The following is a 22,258-nucleotide window of genomic DNA, read 5'->3' on the forward strand; positions in this document are numbered from 1 at the left end:
CTCCCAAATAAGGGACATAAGTAGCAGTCAAATCCCGGGACACTTTACCCCAGGAAAGACTACCATGACCATGAAGCCTTGCGCGGGCACCTGTGTGCGCATGCGTGACTTGCGCATGTGATGTGCTCATGCGCGTTCATGCAGATTTTTTTCCCACAAATCGGTTTTGCCTTCATCTTCCCGACTATATTGTACATATATTATTTCTACTTTATATAGGCTGTGTATTTATCATATCATTCCTGCTTTTACTATATGTTAGTGTTATTTATTTTCGGTTTTATGTGTTATTGGGTATGATTTGGTAGGTTATTTTTTGGGTCTGGGAACGTTCAAAAATTTTTCGCATATAAATTAATGGTAATTGCTTCTTCGCTTCACGCCATTTCGGCACGAAAGGTTTCATAGGAACGCTCTACCTTAGCGGGGGAAATACGGGACAAACCAACTTAGCCTAATATACGGGATGTCCCGGCAAATACAGGACAGTTGGCAACCCTATGATCAAGGTTAACAGTGCGTGACAGGGAATGAGGAAAAGTGCAGCTGACTCATATTGTTTCATCACGGCCCAGTAGCACATGCTTTGCAGCCTGGTGGTTGGAGACTGCTGATGTAGGACCAGTCAATATAACCCCTTTGTTTTATACTGCATCTCTTATGCAGCCAGCCCTGTGATGTGGGCCAGCAGTCTGTGCTCTATAGACAGTGTGGTTTGTTTGCAAAGCTGTCCTTTTAACTTCAGACTGATTATTTCTTACAATTTATATTGCAAGAAGCTGAACAAGAAATATTGGTTGGGAGTTTAGCTTACTCTAAAATAACTCTTTGACCCCTGGAAGAGTCAGTTGCTGTGTTAGAAAGCTGAGCTTAACAAAAAAGCCCTGGGCCCCAGACAGTGAATATCCGTCACATTACAAGACTTCTGTTCTTCTTGGAGTTGCCCTATGGCCTGAACCGGGCTGTGGTTGAGATGGCTGCTCTGCAGCAGGAGTGTGTTGCTAGGTAAAGCCTGAAGACCTCAGGGTTGGCCAAGTTGATGCCAGCTCGACACACTGTGCCAAAGTATGGCTAGAGAGGCCAAGAAGTCTGATGGCTGAATTGCACTCACTGGAAATCATCCTGAGCGGGAAAGGCAGCACAAAGACTTGCTGCCTTTGAAATGGTCAGCAGAGGAAAGGAAAGGTCTAATGCCCATGAAGAGCCATAGTGAGATTTGCATTCTGGAACAGAGTAGACCTGAAGGCAAGAAGGCGGGAATCAGCAAGACAAGTTGGAAATTGCTACTGTTGAGTTGCACACACAAAATGCTGGAGGAACTCAGCAGGCCAGGCAGCATTTATGGAAAAAAGTACAGTCGACATTTTGGGCCAAAACCCTTTGACAGGACTGGAGAAAAAATGCTGAGGAGTAGATTTAAAAGGTGGTGGGAGGGGGGAGTGGAGAGAGAAACACAAGGCGATAGGTAAAACCTGGTGGGGGTGGGATGAAGTAAAGAGCTGGGAAGTAAATTGGTAAGATGAGGTGAGAGAGGGAAAAAGGGATGGGAAATGGAGAAGGAGGGGAGGGGGTGGTTGGGAGGCATTACTGGAAGTTAGAGAAATCGATGTTCATGCCATCAGGTTGGAGGCTACCCAAACGGAACATAGGGTGTTATTCCTCCAAACTAAGTGTGGCCTCATCACGACGCCATATCGGAATAGGAATGGGAAGTGGAATTAAAATGGGTGGCCACTGGGAGATCCCGCTTGTTTTGCCGGATTGAGCATAGATGCTCAGCGAAGCGGTCTCCCAATCTACATTGGGTCTCACTAACGTACAGGGGTCTTTTAGAATATAAAGAGCCATACTTATTCAGCACAGAAACAGGCCCTTCAGCCCATTGAATCTCTGCTGATCATCAACCACCTATTTACTTTAATCCAATCTTATTTTATCCATATTACAATCAACTCCCCCCACACTCTATCATCTACCCACAGACTAGGGACAATTTACAGTGGCCAGTTAGCCTACCAACCTGCACCTCTTTGGGACATGGGAGGAACTGGAGCACCCAGAGGAAATGTATGCGCTCACAGGGAGAACGTGCAAACTACACAGACAGTACCAGAGATCAGGATCGAATGTTGATCACTGGGATTGTGAGGCAGCAGCTCTACCATCATACATATCTTGCAAACAATTTGTAATTGCAATTATTATTGTGGTTAATGGAGTAGTGGTCTTTGTTAGATTTTGGGAATTCCAATTGATGTTGAGAAGTGCAAGTATTGTAGAGTATTCATGAATTTGTATGGTAAAATAACTCTTTAGTACAAGATGTAAGACTTATCATATGTGAAGCTAATTGAATTTATCTGCATCCAGGGTACAGTATATAGTGCAATGTTGTTACATACAGTGTGCCAAGCACTTCTGCCTCATCTACCATAAGCGGGACTTCCCAGAGCCCAAACATTTTAGTTCTCATTTCCATTCCTGTTCCAACATGTCGGTTCATGGTCACTTATGCCAAGATGAGGCCACCCTCAGGGTGGAAGAGCAATCTGGGTCACCTCCAACCTGATTGCATGAATATCGATCTTTCCTTCTGGTAAACAAAGCTCCCCCTCCTCCCCCCAAATCTATTCCCCACTCTGACCTTTCACTTCTTCTCACCTTCCTATTACTTCCCTCGGAGTCCCCTCCTCCTTCCCTTTCTCCTATTGTCCACTCTCCTCTCCGATCAGATTCCTTCTTCTCCAGCCCTTGACCTTTCCCACTCACCTGGCTTGACCTATCACTTTCCAGCTAGCCTCCTTCCCCTCTCCTCAACTTTTTATTCTGGCATCTTCCCCCTTCCTCCTCAGTTCTGAAGGAGGGTCTCGGCCCAAAACATCGACTGTATACTCCTTTCCATAGATCAGCGGTCCCCAACCACCAGGCCGCAAAGCATGTGCTACCGGGCCGCGAGGAAACGATATGATTTGGCGATATGAAACGATATGAGTCAGCTGTACCCTTCCTCATTCGCTGTCACACACTGTTGAACTTGAACATAGGGTTGCCAACTGTCCCATATTAGCCGGGACATCCCGTATATTGGGCTAAATTGGTTTGTCCCATATGGGACCGCCCTTGTCCCATATTTCCCCCACTAAAGGTAGAGCATTCCTATGAAACTGTTTGTAAGCCGAAATGGCATAAAACGAAGAAGCAATTACCATTAATTTATATAGGAAAATTTTTTGAGCATTCCTAGACTCAAAAAATAACCTACCAAATCATACCAAGTAACACAAAAAACTTAAAATAACACTAACATATAGGAATGATATGATAAATACACAGCCTATATAAAGTAGAAATAATGTATGTACAGTGTAGTTTCACTTAACAGAATCCGGAAGATTATGCCAAAACCGATTTGTAGAGAAAAAAAAATCAGCAGGTACATGTATGTACACGTCATGTGTGCACATGTCACGCATGCGCACAGGTGCCCACGCAAGGCTTCATGGTCATGGTAGTCTTTCTCGGGGTAAACACAAGTGTCCCGTATTTGACTGCTACTTTTGTCCCTTATTTGGGAGTGAGAAAGTTGGCAACCCTACTTGAACACCCCCACCCTCCCCCATGGTTAGCCAGTCCGCAAGAATATTGTCAATATTAAACCAGTCCGCGGTGCAAAAATGGTTGGGGACCCCTGCCATAGATGTTGCCTGGCCTGCTGAGTCTCTCCAGCATTGTGTGTGTATTGCTTTGGATTTCCAGCAGGTCGAAGTTTAAAGAGATTAGCTTTATTTGTCACATGTACATCGAAACATTAAAACAGTGAAATGCATTACTTGCGTCAAAGACCACCACAGTATGAAGGGGTGCTGGGGGCCGCCCGCAAGTATCGTCACGCTTCCGGTTCCAACGTAGCATTCCCACAACCTACTAACCCTAACCCGTGCATCTTTGGAAGGCGGGAGAAAACTGGAGGACCCGGAGGAAGCCCACGTGGTCACAGGGAGAATGTAGAAACTGCTTACAGGCAGCGACAGAATTGAGCCTGGGTCACTGGCACTGTAATAGTGTTATGCTAACCGCTATGCTGCCGGGCTGCAGGGTTTTAGTAATGTTACAGGTGCTGAGTGTGAAGATATGTGCATATCAGGAGAGAGACATTGGATGGCTCAAGTCTGGAATATATTATTGCGTGGCTGTATCTTGCTATCTTATACGTGCTATGTGTGCTTTGTACTGTGTGTGACTGTTGGTCCTATGTTTAGCACCTTGGCCCCGGAGTAACACTGTTTCATTTGGCTGTATTCATAAGTACTCATGTATGGTTGAATGACAATTAAACTTGAATTGAATTGAATTTTAATTGTATACTGTATGTGAATGGTTAACTTTACAGAGTAATATATGAGTTATGTTGTATTTATCCCTTTTGGTAGGGAAAGCTGAGCAGTGTATATTGTTGTGCACAATGGGACATTACTGTATCAGCTGCTGCTTTTTTTTTGGGTGTTGTTCATCACCACTAAAGGATGTCCTGGTGAAAAGCTCTATCCTGTTTACCTGCCTCACTGAACGACAATATAGTGAAGGAGCCTACAGCCTACAGAAGTCAAATTCTGCCAATCTCCTGTTGACAGGAGACAGCTGGAGGAGAAAATTGGCACAAACCTGTGGCAGCTTTCTCAATGTAGTGCAGCTCATTCCAGAAGGTGGCGATGTTGGAGTATTTCCTCTTTACAATGATTGCAATGTAGTGCAGCAGGGTCAGTTTGCGATCCGTGGATTTAGTATCTGAGAGCTGGACAAAAAATTCAGAATCAATGCAGAATAGCTTTAGCTTTTATTCCTTTTCACTGGACACCCTTGACAAACATCAGATTGCTATTGGGGTACCACAATGAGAGGAAGTAGCCCTGTATCTTGCAATCACTTCCCTGCTCGAGCCAAGTTGACCCTCCACCTTAAGGGGTGCTGCACCCCAACCCGGCAAGTAACCATGGTGTGAGAGTGAGAATGGGAATCAGTACCTCCCCAGGGTCTGGTGCTGCCTGGGTGTGGATGTCAAGATTTTTGCCACACATCAGGAAAGTTTTTCATGTCTGAATTCAGGCATAAGAAGCTCGCCAGCTTCAGAAGAGTAGGGGCTCAACTTAAATGGCCAGGACACACTATCACCACTAGAAGAAGTAAACTACTGTGGGCTTCCTAGAGAAGACTACTCTTGTCCCTCCCCCATACCAGTCCTCACCTTCCCTCATCCCCCATCCTGGAATTGTAGCTTAACTTAAAGTTGGAAATGGATCTTTCTCAAAACTGCCACATGAACTGAAATATGTTGAAGGGAGATTCTATGAATATTGGCTTGTACCACCTCAAACCGAGAGTGATGCCTGCAGACCCAATACCACCATTTATTTTCTATCTCTGATTGCCCCTAAACTGGGCAGGTGGTTAGAAACCAACTCCACCAGTTGTTCTGGAGTCACACACAGGCTGGAACAGAGATATTTTTCTCTGAAGGGCACTATTGAACTACATAGGGTTTTATAACATCCCAGAAGCTTCATAGTTAAAATTACTGAATTTTTAAAAAAATTTCAGATTTAATTTGTGACTCTAATTTAGATTCCCGAGCTGCTCTGATTGGATTCGAACTAGTGTCTCTGGATCACCGGACGCAAGACACCGCAGAATGCAAAAACAACTTCAAAGACTTGGCACAGCACGTCAATAATTTTGTTAGCATTATCAGGATAAGCCAGAATTTGTTGTCATTTATCATTCCAGGAGCTGAGTGGTATGCTGTGACATTTCAGAGGGCAGTTTGCAGTCAACCACGTTACTAATGGTCTGGAGTCACAAAAAGGCCAAGGCGGGTGAGCTTGGTAGTTAACCTTCTCTAAAGGTCACAAATGAACTCAGATGGGCTTTTGCAATGACTTGGCCACCATTCGTTACAGAATGGATTTGTTAAAATTTACAACTCACTATTTAATTTTTCTAATATACTGTATATATCTTATTGTAATTTATAGTAATTTTTATGTACTGTAGTGTACTGCTGCCACACAACAACAAATTTCATGACATATGTTAGCGATGATAAAACTGATCCTGATTCAGCTGCTATGGTGATGAACAACCCAGTGATACAACCAATAATCTACCATATTCCTAGTATGATAGGTACATTTCAGTTAAGACCATGAGATATAGGAGCAGAATTTGGCCATCTGCCCCGCCATTTCATCATGGTTGATGCATTTTCCCTCTCAGGCCCAATCTCCTGCCTTCATGTCCTGACCAATCAAGAATCTATCAACCTAAGAGGGGAAACTAGATAGGCTGGTTTGTTTTTGTTGGAGGGGGGAACCTGATGACAATATTCAAAATTATGTAGAGTGTAAGAAACCCTTCCCCAGAGCGCACATATCTAAAACAATGGGTTAGGCGAAGGGACAGGAGTTTTAGATGGGCTATGAGAAAGAACTTTTCCCCCAGAGTGGGGGACGGGTGGTTAGAATCTTAAACACACTGCCTGAGGGGGTGGTGGAGGCAGAGACGCTCACACATTTACAAAGTATGTAGACGAGCACTTGAATCATCAAGACAGAGAAGGCTATGGACCAAATGCTGGTAAATGGGATTAGTTCTGATGAATGTTTGGTGTTGGCAAGGAACTGGTAGGCTAAATGGTTTGCTTCTGAGCTGCATGACATCATTCCTAATTTAAACAGCAGCACAAACTTGTCCATCAAATATTTTGAGAGTGTGGGGTGAGGTCTACACAGTAGTCTTTTGGCTCCAAGATGGACTCAGCAAAGACTAACCATCCAGTTAAGCTCGTTTCATAGAAATGTTCTTGGATTCTAATGACTGCCAACAGAAGATGACATACCGCCAACTGGCAAACGCAGTATCATTTAAGTTAGCTTGTTGCTGTAATCATGTGGAAAAGAGGCACTTTAAAAATATTTTATACAGAAGCAGATTTCAAAGAAATGTCTTAGTGGAAAGAAATAGAAAATAAACTACTTGTCATGTAACTGGGTGCTCCACTGGCAAGGGAAAGAAAGGAGGCCATTCAGCCCCCAGAGCCTGTTCTGTCATTCAGCTAGAGCACAGCTGATTTGGCTATTTATTGAGATACAGTGCGGAATAGTCACTACCAGCCCTTCGAGCCACGCTGCCCAGCAATCCCCCGATTTAATCCTAGCCCAATCACAGGACAATTTACACTGCCCAATTAACCTACCAACCAGTACGTGTTTGGACTGTCGGAGGACACCCACATGGTCATGGGGAGAACATACAAACTCCTTACAGACAGCGATCTGTGCCATAGCTTCATTTTATTTATTTATTTATTTATAGATACAGCATGGTAACAGGCCCTACCAGCCTGCTGAGCAATTAATGCACTAACCTGACGTCTTTGGACTGTGGGAGGAAAGCGGAGCACCCGGAGGAAACCCACGCGGTCACGGGGAGAACGTACAAACCCCTCACAGACAACGGCGGGATTGAACCCGGATCGCTGGCACTGTAAAAACGTTACGCTATCCGCTGCCTACCATGCGGCCTTTCCAGACCTTGTTACGTATCCTTGATTCTCACTAACCAACAGGGAGAATCTGCTGGACATGCAAGGCTGCGATACTGGAATCTGGAACAACAAACACCCTGCTGGAGGAACTCAGCAGGTCAGGCAGCATCCGCGAAGGATAACGGCCAGTTACTGTTTTGGGCTGGGACCCTTCATCCAGACTGGAATAAATCAATTGAACTGAGGTCTCGAAAGCTCCAACTGTCTTTCAATTGGAACTTTCAACAAGTCTCAGAGTTGCAACGGTAACTTTGCTCCTCTTTCCACAGATATTGCCTGACATGCCGAGTGTTTCTAGCATTTTCTATTTTTATTTCAGAGTTCCAGCATCTGCTGTTATTTTCTTGATTTCCACCAATTGTCTTTCAGCCTTTGGTAAGAGATGGGGATAGCGTGGGAGTAGCACAGTCTCTTGATTTTCACTCCCCTCTGTTTCCACATCTTGCTGAGCTCTGCTTATATACGATTATACCAAAGGCCTGGGCACATTTTGAAGGTATTGACCAAATCAGCCTCCTGACCTGCCTGGGTGTTGGAAAGAAGTTACAGGGGATAACTTAAAGTAGAAAAAGACCAGGAAACAGCTGACTTCTGTGAAAGGGACATAAGCAATATCCATGAAAAAAATAATCTGCCTGCACCCTGCCCACTCATCCACTGTTAGATGCTGTATGAACCATTTCCAGCATTCCCTGTCTGTTTTGTACAACCCCCTTGAAAATGTGCTGATCACAGACTAAAATATTGGCAAAGACTTGGATGATTTTTTTAACACACTAGTGCACGAAATAAACAGTTGGGGAGCACATCCTGTTTCAGTCGGTAATGCTCAGAACACAAATGAAAAGAATGTGATTTTGATTAACTGAGTTGCTATATTTAGGCCAAGTTATGTATGTTTGTCCTGAAGGGGGAGGGGGGAATCAGGCAATGACAAGTCTGCCTTTATGTCTCCAGAAACTGTGAAGTTTGACCCAGTCCGGCTAGTTAAATGGTTCCTGTCACTGTCTCTCTAGCTCTCCTTAAGTCTCTTTCTCTCTCTCTCTCTCTCTCCCCTGCAGGGCTTCTCTACAGACCTGAATGCTACTCAGAAACAGCTGATAACATCCAGGTAGCTTGTGCCAGAGACAAGATGCTGGGCCACCTGAGGCTCCCTTCTGACACAAGGCTGAAGACTCTGCTGGTCTTCACTGAAGTCACATGTCTGCTCAGTCAGATGACCCACATTTTGGGCCCAAAGTAGAAACATTCACTTTGCCCCTGCTTCCGCCTTTTGCTTTCATAAGGCTCTCCTGTCAAGGCCCATAGCCCATAGACCACAGGGAAGGAGGTCAGCCATCCTGGAGAAAGAGTGGAACAGCAAATGAGGGCAATCACTGCATAATCTGATTTTAAGGCCCCTTCATAGTCTACTACACAATTTTCCTAAAATGGGGCTGGAGCACTCTCCAAAATTGTACACTTAAAGCATGACAATATTAACAAAGAGTACCCACATGGAGCAGATTACACCAGCCTTTAGAAAAAGGGTATCACGAGAGCATAATGCTGCAGAGAGGGTGAATGGGATCGTGTACATACCAGGTCCAGGCTCTGTAGTTTGAAACCATACACAGCTCCTCGTTTACTACTGTTCATGTAGTTACCAAGTGCCAAGATAATCTGCCAGGAGTGAGGGGTGGAGAAAAATAGGAACATTATTGGAAGCATTACAGTGTGCAAACTTTACAAAAGACAAGAGTTCTGTATAAACCATTGCAGCATTGAAGGCAGCTGTGATTTCAGACTGTGCTCTTGGAGTTCACAGTCACTCTCTGGGGTGGATGTATTGTAGGCCTGAGGCACCAAATTGGTTACCTTCCTCCACCTGCGGCCTTCTGGCACTGCTGTTCAGCTTGTTGCGAACGTCCAGCCTGGGGACAGTTTTGGAGCTGCTCCCAGTGCAGTGGTGCCAAGGTGTGGCTGTACTGTTGGAGGTGCCAACTCTCAGATGGGACTTCAACCTCAACCCTGTCTGACTTTACAGGGTGGAAACAAAAGAACCATGGTCACCATTTCCAAGAGGGTAGGGAAATGGCTGGATCAACATTGGTATGAACTTGGCATTGGTGGCCACTTTCTGTGTTGATAACACTTCATAATGATTGCATCAGTTACTGCCTGTGGGAGCGTGCTTTGTACAATATGGCTGAAGTGGTCACTCTCTTACATGTCAATGAGAGTTTGTTGGCCACAAAGCACTTTGGGAAATTATAGGGTCATAGAAACATAGAAAACCTACAGCACAATACTGGCCCTTCGGCCCACAAAGTTGTACCGAACATGACCCTACCTTAGAAATTACTAGGGTTACCCATAGCCCTCTATTTTTCTAAGCTCCATGTACCTATCCAAAAGTCTCTTAAAAGACCCTATTGTATCCGCCTCCACTACCATTGCTGGCAGCCCATTCCACGCACTCATCCCTCTGCGTAAAAAACTTACCCCTGACATCTCCTCTGTACCTACTCTCCAGCATCTTAAACCTGTGCCCTCTTGTGGCAACCATTTCAGCCCTGGGAAAAGCCTCTGACTATCCACACGATCAATGCCTCTCATCATCTTATACACCTCTATCAGGTCACCTCTCATCTTCCATCGCTCCAAGGAGAAAAGGCCGAGTTCACTCAACCTGTTTTCATAAGGCATGCTCCCCAATCCAGGCAACATCCTTGTAAATCTCCTCTGCACCCTATGGTTTCCACATCCTTCCTGTAGTGAGGTGACCAGAACTGAGCACAGTACTCCAAGTGGGGTCTGACCAGGGTCCTATATAGCTGCAGCATTACCTCTCGGCTCCTAAGTTCAATTCCACGATTGACGAAGGCCAATACACCGTACGCCTTCTTAACCACAGAGTTAACCTGCGTAGCATCTTTGAGCGTCCTATGGACTTGGACCCCAAGATCCCTTTGATCCTCCACACTGCCAAGAGTCTTACCATTAATACTACATTCTGCCATTATATTTGAACTACCAAAATGAACCTCTTCACACTTATCTGGGTTGAACTCCATCTGCCATTTCTCAGCCCAGTTTTGCAACCTATCAATGTCCCGCTGTAAACTCTGACAACCCTCCACACTATCCACAACACCCCCAACCTTTGTGTCATCAGCAAACTCACTAACCCATCCCTCCACTTCCTCATCCAGGTCATTTATAAAAATCACAAAGAGTAAGGGTCCCAGAACAGATCCCTGAGGCACACCACTGGTCAGTAAGGTGGTATAGAAATGCAAGTCCCTTTCTTTCTTGGCCATAGACAGATGGGTAACTATGGCATGCAGCAACTGAACGTCAAATATACCCTTTCCAGGCAGAATTGCATGGCTTCTGCGGAGCAGTGCCTCTTAACTGAGTTTGGGTAAATTTGCCCAGGAATTTCACATCAACCTTTCATGCCGATCGTACTGAAAACACTCACCTCCAACATTCCCTTCAACTTCTGTGAGGTCTTAATAGATGCTGAGGCTGCTATGATCGCATTCAATTGCTAAAAGAAAAAAAATTACAACAAATATATCTTACAGGACATCTCCACACATGTAATATTATAAAACCTTATATTAGACCAGTGGTCCCCAACCTCCGGGCTGCGGACCGATACCGGGCCATGAAGCATGCAGGGGTGCAGTGGTAGCCAGAGTGCACCCAGCACATCTTTAAGAAAAAAGCCGAAATAAAGAAGCTAATTACCGCCCAGAAGCCAGCCTTCGTTAGAGGAACTGAGGTGGAGAGGGTCAATAACTATAAATTCTTTGGCATTAAGGATCTACGTTTCTCTCTCTGAAAAGTGTCAGAGGATCTGTCCTGGGACCAGCACGTAACTGTCATTACAAAGAAAGCATGGCAGCGCCTATACTTTATTAGAAGTTTGTGTAGATTCAACATGTCACTTCGATCCTGACAGCCCAGTCTTTTCAGCCTGTCTGGGCTGGCGTTTAAATTGACCAAACAATGGAACAGCTAAAGGCTCCAGTGACCTTGAAAGAGGAGTGAACATCGCGTAGAGCAAGTGAAATCGGCAATCGCCTCCAATCTGGGCCGACATTTACGTGCCAGGTGGCACCTAATTAATTAGCTTGTTTATTTCGTTTTTTTTCTTAAAGATGTGCTGGGTGCGCTCCGGCTACCACTGCACCCCTGCGTGCTTTGCAGCCCGGTATTGGTCCGCGGCCTGGAGGTTGGGGACCACTGTATTAAACCATTCCACACTGACTGCTAGTCAGCAGTTCTGTAGCTGAGTGAGACTTCCACATCTGTCCTGTAGTGCAGCAATACAGAACACACTGCAGGTCAGATGATGGTCACTCTGCTGAACCCGGGGGCAGATTCTGTCCATACTGAGCTGACAGGCCAAATACACTTTGTATCTAGGCATCCCAACTTTATGTCAGCTGCAACCAGTGCATGTAATGTAGCCCTGTTCATTTGATGATGATCACTGGCCCTCTTTGTAAAGATAAGAGAGTTAAATGTGCTTTTCTTCTCTTTTGTTTTAATTAACTTATAGAAGAAAAATGTGTTTTCAAATAAATTACTTCCAAAAATTTTAAGTAAATTGAAGTGTTTGGATTATCTAAATGAATCTGATCATCAGATAATTTTGAAAATCGTGGAAACACCTTGTGACAGAGAAAGGTGTCTGAAAGTTAGTTCCAGGTAGGAGCTTCTGTTTCTGTCATCTGAGGCCTAGCTGAGGCTCACAGGAGGCAGCAAGGTATCAAGGATGTTAGAAGGTATACGACCATGGGATGGATGTGGAAGATAAAGACAAAATGAGAGCCCTTGAGTACAATCCAAACTATTGTAACACCCTGGGAAAGGTTTCACTGCCAATGTAATGGTTGTTCTGTAGAAGCAGTGCTTGGGTTATGGTTAGAGATAACAGGTGCTTTGGAATGTGAGCCGTCCAATCAGGGGAGTGGGTTTTTGTGTTGTGTGCCTGACACCGGCACGAGCTGGGGTCTTTTGTTCCGCGGGACATGAAGAGAGAAGACGCTTGAGGGAACTGGTCGTAGGATTCGACCCAGTGAGGGGACCATGGTTTGATGGAGCAACGCGCTGAGGATCGGTGAATATGACTTTTGGGAAGAGTTGAGCTCCAATTTGTACACATTTGACTGTTTAATTACAACGGGCCGTTTTTGTTTTTTCCTTTCTTTTCTTTCCATTAGTTAAGATTTATAAATATAATCCGTTTAATCGTATGCAGTGTGCTGTCTGTTATTTCTCGGCACTGAATTGCAACAGGGTAGCAAGTGACACAGCATCCAGACAAACCAGGGCTTCGGGTGGGAGAACCGCCCTAATCTCCCAGTTTTGCGGGTTTGGCAGGACCCGTAGTGTGTATTCCCTAGACTTAAGCAGCCAAGGAAACCGGGGGGGGGGGGGCGGGGGGTTCACTATTGTTTGAGGGATTCCACCAGGAAGTGGAAGGTTAACTTTGATGCAGACTCGAAGGCATCCTGAACACAACAAGTGACAGCTAAAGAGAAAGCTGAGGTGTGGGTACCAGGAAGGGAGGAAGGGCAAGGAATGGTGGGAGTTAGAGAAAGGAAGGGGGAAAGGGAAAGTTGGGGGTGTGGGGAGGGGACGAATGACAGAATGACAATACCCCACCAGCACCATCCTGATCTCAAGGTACTGTAAAGGAGTCCTACCGGATTTAACATCTGGATGTTTTCGACGAAGTTGCCAACAAATGTCATGATGGTCATGCGTTGGGGGAGCCGCTCAATTTTGCTGAAGTGCATCATGAAGCGGTCCTCGTTGGACAGCTCATCCAGTGGCTTCCTCTCCTTCTCATACTGCTTCAGGAGCTTCACCTCATTCTCGAGGGGTAGGAAGCGATTCAAACACTCCACAAAGTCGAGGGGAAGGGTCTTCAAATCGTACCTGGAAGAGGGGAGTCAATGCTTTAGTCCAGAAAACTAAATTCATATCACAAGTCTTTACACCTGTAAATAACACAGGGGAGACAAGTGTGGGGGGCATGGGATTTGTTTTCATGCACATCATAAACCTGTCATTTCAAGAGAGCCACAGAGCCCACATCCTTTACCCGGCATTACAAAATGGTTCCCATCACAGAATGGCTGCTTGCTGATATAGCGCAATATTCTCGCCATGGCATTGCTATGCTTGCAAACGCAGGACAAATTGACTTTTGAAGTCCAGCCCACATGAGTTCAGTTTAGTTTTTTTTTTGCAGCACCCTCACTTGGCGCATGTGGCAATTACTTGGCTTTCCAAAAGTGCAGGGAGTCACCCAAGAGTACCCACCCAAACTGTGATGGCTTAGACTTATCAATGGGCTTGGAATTATGCAGATAAATGCCCGTTTCCCTCTGGGACACAGATGATGCTCTCATTTCCAAAGCCAATCCAATACTCTCTGAATAGAAAGAGGGTTAAGGTACCCAATGGTGTTATTTTTGCGCCCTTTGTACATCGCAGTTGAGAATAGATGCAAGACTCACCCATACTGTGACAGCAATCACAGACCCAGTTATTGCATGAGCACTTTGCTTTGAGCCAGTCATTCCGTCATCTTAGGGAAGGGTGCACTGGGCACCAGGTGGCAGTTGCTGTTGGCACTGAGGAACACCAATGCCACTTTCCACCTTCAAGCAGAATAGGACAAACTTGCAGCCCATTTCCAGGCCTGTCCTGCTCCGGAAGATTGGACCAATGGGGGCAATGGCTGGGGTGAGGGAGGGAGTGTCACTTCACTGCATAACTCCCCAAGCATCTCCGAAACAAATGCTTCCAAGCACAATGCTCAGCTTCGAAGAGGTCTCGGTGTAGAGGGATTGGCAAAATCCACACGTCACACTAGTGAGGATGGCTCATAGGTTGTAGCAATGCAGAAAGATTGAAGAATGCAGCAGCAGCTCTTGGTATACGATAGCCCCAATTGTTAACCCCTGCAGAAATCCAACACTGTGTCCACACAGCTTCCCACCCAAGCTTTAGCCTCACAGAGTGCTCCCATTAATCATTACCACAGTGTACAAAGTGCCTGTCCCCAAGTAGGCTTAAAGGAAAATCCTCACACAGTAAAAATTTGGGTCTAGTATTTTTGGACTGGAAATTGTTGATGGTCATATTACTTGATGGAGAATTTATCACATGCCAATAGTAATTTTCTTGCTATAAAATGAAAATGACTCTAATAAAATGCTAAGTAAAGGAACGGCCTCTGAAGAGGAGAACTGTCCATCCAGTAACACCACCAAGGGTAACCTGAGCTTTTGCTTCTTTCATTCGACATTCAGTGCAACAAGTCCCTGCAAGTATTTTCCAAGTGAGTTAGAGGTGGCAAAGAGCCCATTTCAGAGCGTAGAGGCATACAGTCACCAAGGTTGCCTGCACTGTACCCATAAGCTCTGCCCATGAGGCTTCCAGTGTTGATGCCACACACGTTTCATGGCAGGTAATTCTTCAACTAGAACTGTGCAGATAAGTGTGACAACACTCCTCCCCAGATATGCCTGGAAGCTTTGGCGCACTTGCAGCTGAACGATGCAAGTAACCCTACCCAGATGGCATTCTTCATCGGCAACGAGGCTCAGTGAGATTGTACAGCAGGGTCAATAAGTAGATTGGAGATCCGGCTGAAGAGTGATTGAAAAGAGCCTGCAGGGAGCAGGCATCCTCTCGGCCTTCTGGAGAAAGTGGAGGAAGGGATGTCACAACACAGGTGAAGAGAAAACTGGTGTTGGAAGTGCACAAACCTGTTTCTTTAAAGTTCATGGAAATTTGAATGCCTTTCAAATTAACATAGCATCAAACCTCGGCACAGTAAAAGACACATGGCAGTGGACACATCATGCTGGTAAATGTATCAGAGAGCCAGGAGAAGACCAAGAAGTGAAATAAAATCAGTGACTCCAACATCCAGTGAGATGGGACAAACACGTGCAGTTACATTTACTGTTAACTGAGCTGGCTGGGGGTCTGTGGGCCGAGCCACTCAAGCCGACTACTGTAAGGTGACCATGGAAATGGGATGGGGCAAAGGATTGTGGCTGAAACTTTACGTGCCCAATAACTCCAGGGCTTGGGCAGTCACTGTGGACTGAATGGTGTCCTTCTGTGTGGGAGCAAGGGGAACGGTGGCAGGGTGGTAATACAACAGGAGTATTGACAGCAGTGATTGTGGAGGTGGTGGGATTGGGGTTGGAAGGAACATTCGAAGGTGGAGAAATGGGGCTGTGACACCAGGGGCCAGATGAGGGCTGGAGAAGACAAAGGCAGGATTAGAAGTGGGGGCGAGGGAGAAGATAATTCATGTTGAAGGTATTTGTTTGGGGCTGGTCCCATCCCTACCCCACCACCACCCCCAGAGATTCACCCAGATGATAAACCTTAAGTATTGAAGCCTTCCAAGCAAAAGAGATACAGGCAGAAAATTGGGAACCAAGCCTGGATTGGATAGAGGGATCGGGTGGGGCAGGGGAAGGTTCAGCAAAACGATTACGCAAATGCAAGCAGTCGTCAGCCCACACTTCACACAATTAAAGAGGTCTGAAGGGTTTACAACATACATTTGAATGGCCCTGCAAATCTCTTCAGTTGTCTTGCCAGCCTTGCGCAGCGTAATGGCGAGATTCTTTGCTCGGTTGGCTTCGAGCAGCGTCACTTTACTCAGTGCTTTCTGCGCACTTTTGCTTTTCTGACAGGAGATTTCAATGGAGGGTCCCTGGGCTTTCGTCTTGAAGAGGTCTTCAAATTCATCCAGGTCAAGCTCCTACAGCACAAAGTGATTGGATAAATACCTTAATTATTATTTCACATGCAGTGGACTCCCATGCTCACAGGCAATCTCTTTTGTAATCTGAGCTTCCCTATCCCTGAATTCTCCTCAGGACATATGGCCAGCTTTCTTCACTCTCTCTACCACTGCAACTCTAAGGCACCTTCACTTCTCCACGTTAGTAGATGATTCCAATAACTTCTCCTTTGTGCAAGACACTCTGTCCCTTTGTGGCATTTCTCCTGCTTCCACTCCCAATGCGTCCATCTCCCTCAAAAAATTTGAAGGAAGTACCAGGATCGGGTAGAGGGCAGACTGTGGAGATGTTTGGAGAGTGCTGATTGGGCCCAGGACTAGGCTGCGTGGAAGCTGGAACCCGGTGGGAAATTGGGCCCGTAGAAGAGAAGGCAAATGAGCAAATAACAGCATGGGAGCTTGAGAACATGAGAGAGTGATATAGAGATACCTAGATTGGAGGGTGGTGGTAAGGACAGAAGGTGATGGCATTGGGATGGAAGAAACATGGGCTTGGAATTTAGCTCTGAGTAGGCCAGAAGTTGTGGATGTAGCACCCCATGCCTGAGGTTGAGTTTGTCAGAATTCCCTGCAGTTGGCTAGGAAACAGGATCTGAGGGTTTAGGCTGGGAATGAGCAAGGCAGTGACATAAGAAGACAGGGCTCAAATTTAGAGGAGGGATTGGGGGTTGGGCAAAAATGTTACCAAGGTCCAGATGAGGAGAAACATGGAGGTTGCCTGATCAAAGCTGCCGGGAGGAAGACAATGAGGTCCTTGGGAGAGGAGCTCTGACACATAGAGCACAATGTGGGCCCAGCAGGCAGAGCTGGGAAAGAAGGAAAAGGACAATGGAAGGAGGAGCATGGCAGCATAAACAAGTGGAAGGCCCTCAAAGAGTTCATTGGTCCAAGGTGCGATGTGGTTTGAATAGAGCAGAGTCTCAGAGTAAAGGGGCACCACTTTAGAATTGAGATGAGGAGGAATTGCTTCAATCAGAGGGTTAGGAATCTGAAGATTTCATTGCACAGAGGGCTGTGGAGACCAAGTCACTGGGTGTACTGAAGGCAGAGATTGATAGGTTCTTGATTGGTAAGGGGGTTAAGGGTTATCGGGGGGAGAATGGGATTGGAAAAAAAATCAGCCATGATTGAATGGTGGAGGAGACACACTAGGCCCATTGATTTAATAATGCTCCACTATTTTGCAGTCTTATGGTCCAATTAACAATGTTAGAGGCTCACTCCACAATGATAGTCCCAAGCGTTCAGACTGGAGTGAGATTCATGTGCAGCTGATGGTTTAAAGCAATTAATATTCACACGCTGGCTCAGTTTCTTTTCTTGGCTTCATTTTACATTCTACCCCTCAAGACTCCCGCCCAAAACTGGCGGGAACCACTTCCGAGAAAATCTAGGCTGCAGGGAGCTGTTGTTGAATCTGATCCCCAGCAAGGTTGCTAGTGAGGGGTCGGGTGGGGGGTGGGGGGTGCAGTTAATAAGAAGCCATCTTAATTGCTCATCTCGCTAACCTGGTTTCTACTATACATAAGCAAAAAAATTCTGGAAGAGCTCAGCCAGTTAAGCAGCCTCTGTGGAAAGAGAAACAGTTAATGTTTCAGGTCAAAGGCCTTTCATTAGATCTGAGAAAGAGAGAAATATGAAGGGTCTTTGACCTGAAGCATTAACTTGTTTCTCTTTCCACAGTTGCTGCCATGACTGAATTCTTCCTGTACTTGTTTTTGTTTCAGATTCCATTACCTGCAGTTTTATTAGCTTCTACCATACTTGTGGGTGCAGTTAAAGTGAAGTCACAGAATGTGGTTGGATATTCTAAACTAAGCTCAACCTGATCAAGGCATTCACATCTCACTTTGGCTGAAGTTAGACTTTCCTCCACTATATGCACTCTGGGCTGAGTATGGTTGTGAGTATAGGTCCCCAGTCAAACACACCTCCCCAACATTCAGTTCCCTTCATTTCAAATGAATCAAATGTGCAGGGGAGAACCAGTGCTTGATGTTCTTTCCTCCAGTGTGAGTAAGCCTGGCTTAGCTCTGGATAGATGTCAGGAATTGCATAATGTCTCACAGCAACCCAAAAGCAATGCCCCTTCTACCAACCAACTCTGGAAAACTCTGCTAAAAACCTCAAGCAGCTGCAAGTTCGAGCTCTTCATCCATTCTGAGCCAATCTTGCCAGAGGTACAGTTGCGACATCTTTCTCGCTGCACTTTAATCTCATCGTCCTCTTTGCTCCTATAGCTCCCATCGTCCTTTTACATGGCTTAAAAATCAATATCTAGCCAAAATATCAAACCCACATGGAACAATCCTTGGGCCATCAAGTTTGATGGTGCAGGCAGGGGAGCAGAATAAATGGGGAAAGTGACTACTGTCCAAAAGAACAATGAAGATTGAGCAAAGTCAAGCATAACAACCATAATGAAAGATGATTTGACTCAAAACATGAATTCTGATTCTCCCTCCACAGATGCTGCCTGACCTGCTGAGGGTTACCAGCATTTGCTGTTTTGATTTCAGACTCAACATGCACATTGTATTACTCAGTAGGGCCGGGCAGGGACAATGGTGAACAAGCATTTGTCCCAGGTCCCTTGCTCAGTTCTTATGGCTCGACTTAACTTGCGTCCCATGGTCTCATCTGCACCACAGGGATGGTGAGGGGGAAAGTACGCAAGTCAATCACCCAGCTTACCTCTAATATCTTTTCATCATCAATTTCAGTGAAGACAGTCCCATTGATCTGGTTGGGTTTTAGTGCCATCCAGTTAAATACTGGCAAACGGAACTTTGTTTTAATTGGTTTCTTGATCCGGATGGCTGAAAGGAGAAATGGAAATACTTGGCTCAGATCAAAGCACTAGCTTTGGGTTAGTGCTTATATATGCTGGACAACCCGAAACTTTGTCCCAGGGCAGAAGTAGTATACAAGAGGGCAAAATGTTAAAGTGACTGGAGGAAAGTGTAGGAGGGATGTCAGAGGTAAGTTCTTTACACAGAGAGCGCTGGGTGCGTGGATTGCCCTGTCAGATGTGATGGTAGAGGTAGATCTCATTTAAGAAACTCTTAGGTACATGGATAATAGAACAATGGAGGGCTATGTAGGAGAGAAGGGTTAGATTGATCTTAGAGGAGGTTAAAAGGTCAGAACAGTCTTTAACCTACACTAAGAACAATCTAACCCTTCCATATTCTGTGCTATAATGTTCTATGTTCTCACTCCTGAGTCAGAAGCTGCAGGATTCAGATTCCACTTGGGATAATATCTGCAAATAGCTCACAATTCTGGATACCCCAATGAGATACCCATCCCCGGAGTGTGTGGGTTTACTGTGCCTCATTCAATGTTTTTGAGAGTCCATAAAACCCTGATACCACGTAGAACCTAGCCACCCCAAACACTGCCTGGTATAAAGATGATCAGGGGCATAGAATGGGAACTCACATCATGGGCCATCAATTCCGTCCACTCCTTCACACTGTTCTCTAAAGGATGTACACAACACTAATTATACAAAGGTGCCTGGTGTGTGAGGTCTGGAATAGACAGGTGAAATGTCACCTGTAATGGGGTTGGAAAGAAAAAGGACTGGATGCATTTCTGGAAATGCAGCAATGTTCCTACCAACCTACACACAGAATAAAAAGAAATGGACATTCTCACCCATCTGGTCTATGCCACTACATGCTGGTCCTATCTATTCCTCTACCATTACGTCACTGGCTTTGATGGGTTTCATCAAGCAACTTCCTCCAAAATGTGGGAACTGGCTCTAAAGAATGTGGGTTGAGTTGAGGTGTACCATACCCTGGCAAGCTCTGTGTAAAAATATTTGCCCCTTTTCTGTTTCTGGCACTACTACTAGTTTTCCCCCCTTGTTACTTATTCATAATACAAATCTCTTAACATAACCCCTCTCAAATACTTCCACTATGAATGTTCCCTCTCTCACTGGAAGTTCTGCAATATGGGACATACAGGCCAAGTACTTTAAGGTGCATCAAAGAGCCTTCCTCCTGACAAGTAAACTACTGACTGGATGATCATTGGACCGAGAGGCCATTTGGCCCTCTAAGCCACTTCTACCATTCAACTGCTGTCCCATGCGCTAATTCTATACCCTCCCATATACCCCCATGTTGCTATTTAATTGGTTAGCAAAAATACAACAGCCTAGCATTTAAAATTAACATCGGATTTGACACAATTGCTATCTGTGGAAGGGAGTTTCAAATTTCCACCACCCTCTGTGTGTAGAAGTGCTGCCTAACTTCATCCCAAACCCTGGCTCTGACTTTCAGACTCTGTCCCCTACTCTTAGACCCCTTGACCAGTGGAAATGGTTTTTCTCTGCCTGCCCAGTCTGGCCCCCTCTATAACTTAAAAATTTGATCAAAAAACTCTAAATTTCAGAGAATATAACTTCACTTTAAGCCCTTAAAGCAGAGTGTCTGATAGGACAGAAGATCGTTCAGGCTACATTATTTTAATGGAAGCCTCCTCCCAGTGTTGTTCCCAGATGGTGTTCCATGTCCAACCACGAACGGAAAAGAAAGGAAAGGGAAATTACTCAAGCAGCAGCAACCTTTTCAGACGAGACAGATAGAGAGGCAGATAGAGGGATTTGAGGAGGAAATTGCTGAGTTTAAGACTTTGATAGCCAGAGGCACAACAGCAATTGAAGAAAATTAAGAGGCCAGAGTTTTGGATGGGAAGGTGGTAGGTGGTTAAAGTTTATTAAGGCTGGTTGGACTAGAGGAGGTTACAGATAAGGTCCAGTACATAATGGGTTCAGCCCTCCTAACAATAGAGCACATCTACATGAAACCCTGTCCTCACCACCCAGACCATGCTCTTTTCTCGCTGCTGCCTTCATGTAGAAGGTACAGGTGCGCCAGGACTCACACCACCACCAGGTTCAAGAACTGTTACTACACCTCGACCATCCGGCTCTTGAACAAAAGAGGATAATTACACACATCTATTGAGATGTTCCCACAACGAATGATCTCACTTTAAGGACTCTTTATCTTGTTATTTCACACTCTCGTTATTTATTTATAGTTGCATTTCAACAGTTTGTTGTCTTCTATGCGCTTGCTCTTTCATTGATCCTGTTTACAGTTACCATTCTATAGATTTTCTGAGTATGCCCGCAGGAAAATGAATCACAGGTTTGTATGTGGTGACATGTATGTACTGTACTTTGATAATAAATTTTACTTTGAACTTTGATAAGGAGAGACAGCAGTTTCAGGAAACAAGGAAATCAGATGATAACGGCAAGGATTATTATCTTGCTGCAGTAACCACAATTATCAGTTAAGTGAAACAGAAAGAGCATGTGTCGTATCAAACACAGCAGAGCGTGGTACAGAAAGACTTGCTGTAGATACATTTTCCATTTTCTCATTGCTCCATAAAATACAAAGACCATTACCTGATAATCCATGGCTAAGGATCACTGATAGAGAGCTACCAGGTAATGGAGGAGCTGCAGGTGGTGGAGGTGGCACTGGTGGGGCTTGACCTGTGGAAAGAGATTCACAGTTTATTCCAGATATTACATAAATTAAAATTCCCCGGTTGCCGCGGTGGGATTCAATCATTAGTCCAGACCCTTGAATGACTGGTCAAGTAACCTAACTGCTGTGCACTCATACAAGTGGTTAGATCAGGAAGAATGCAAGCCCATGTGGGATCAGCTACAATGCCCACCAATTCCCATGTGACTGACCAACCCCCTCCCCGTACCACCTGTACTGTCCCAATGCCCAGTCTGAGGCAGTGTGGTGGGGTGATTTACCACTGGCACCTTG

At 45.3% G+C, this 22,258-nt stretch overlaps 1 protein-coding gene across 5 annotated transcripts in view; it reads right to left on the reverse strand.

Annotated features, from left to right (window-relative positions):
• LOC140191921 (formin-like protein 3) overlaps nucleotides 1-22,258 on the reverse strand; it is a 182,009-nt gene that overhangs the window by 25,304 nt on the left and 134,447 nt on the right. For all 5 annotated transcript variants that reach the window (XR_011883960.1, XM_072249787.1, XM_072249788.1 and 2 more), the window contains 7 exons: nucleotides 21,880-21,969; nucleotides 19,134-19,258; nucleotides 16,195-16,397; nucleotides 13,306-13,540; nucleotides 11,067-11,135; nucleotides 9,182-9,262; nucleotides 4,663-4,792 (listed from right to left, as the gene is read on the reverse strand). Coding sequence is in view for 4 of the 5 variants with exons in the window: in XM_072249787.1 (XP_072105888.1) it covers nucleotides 4,663-4,792; nucleotides 9,182-9,262; nucleotides 11,067-11,135; nucleotides 13,306-13,540; nucleotides 16,195-16,397; nucleotides 19,134-19,258; nucleotides 21,880-21,969 (933 nt within the window). In the remaining variant the exon portion in view is untranslated. The remainder of the gene's footprint in view (nucleotides 1-4,662; nucleotides 4,793-9,181; nucleotides 9,263-11,066; nucleotides 11,136-13,305; nucleotides 13,541-16,194; nucleotides 16,398-19,133; nucleotides 19,259-21,879; nucleotides 21,970-22,258) is intronic.

The sequence above is a fragment of the Mobula birostris genome, chromosome X (genome assembly GCF_030028105.1).
Source record: "Mobula birostris isolate sMobBir1 chromosome X, sMobBir1.hap1, whole genome shotgun sequence".
Taxonomy (NCBI): Eukaryota; Metazoa; Chordata; class Chondrichthyes; order Myliobatiformes; family Myliobatidae; genus Mobula; species Mobula birostris.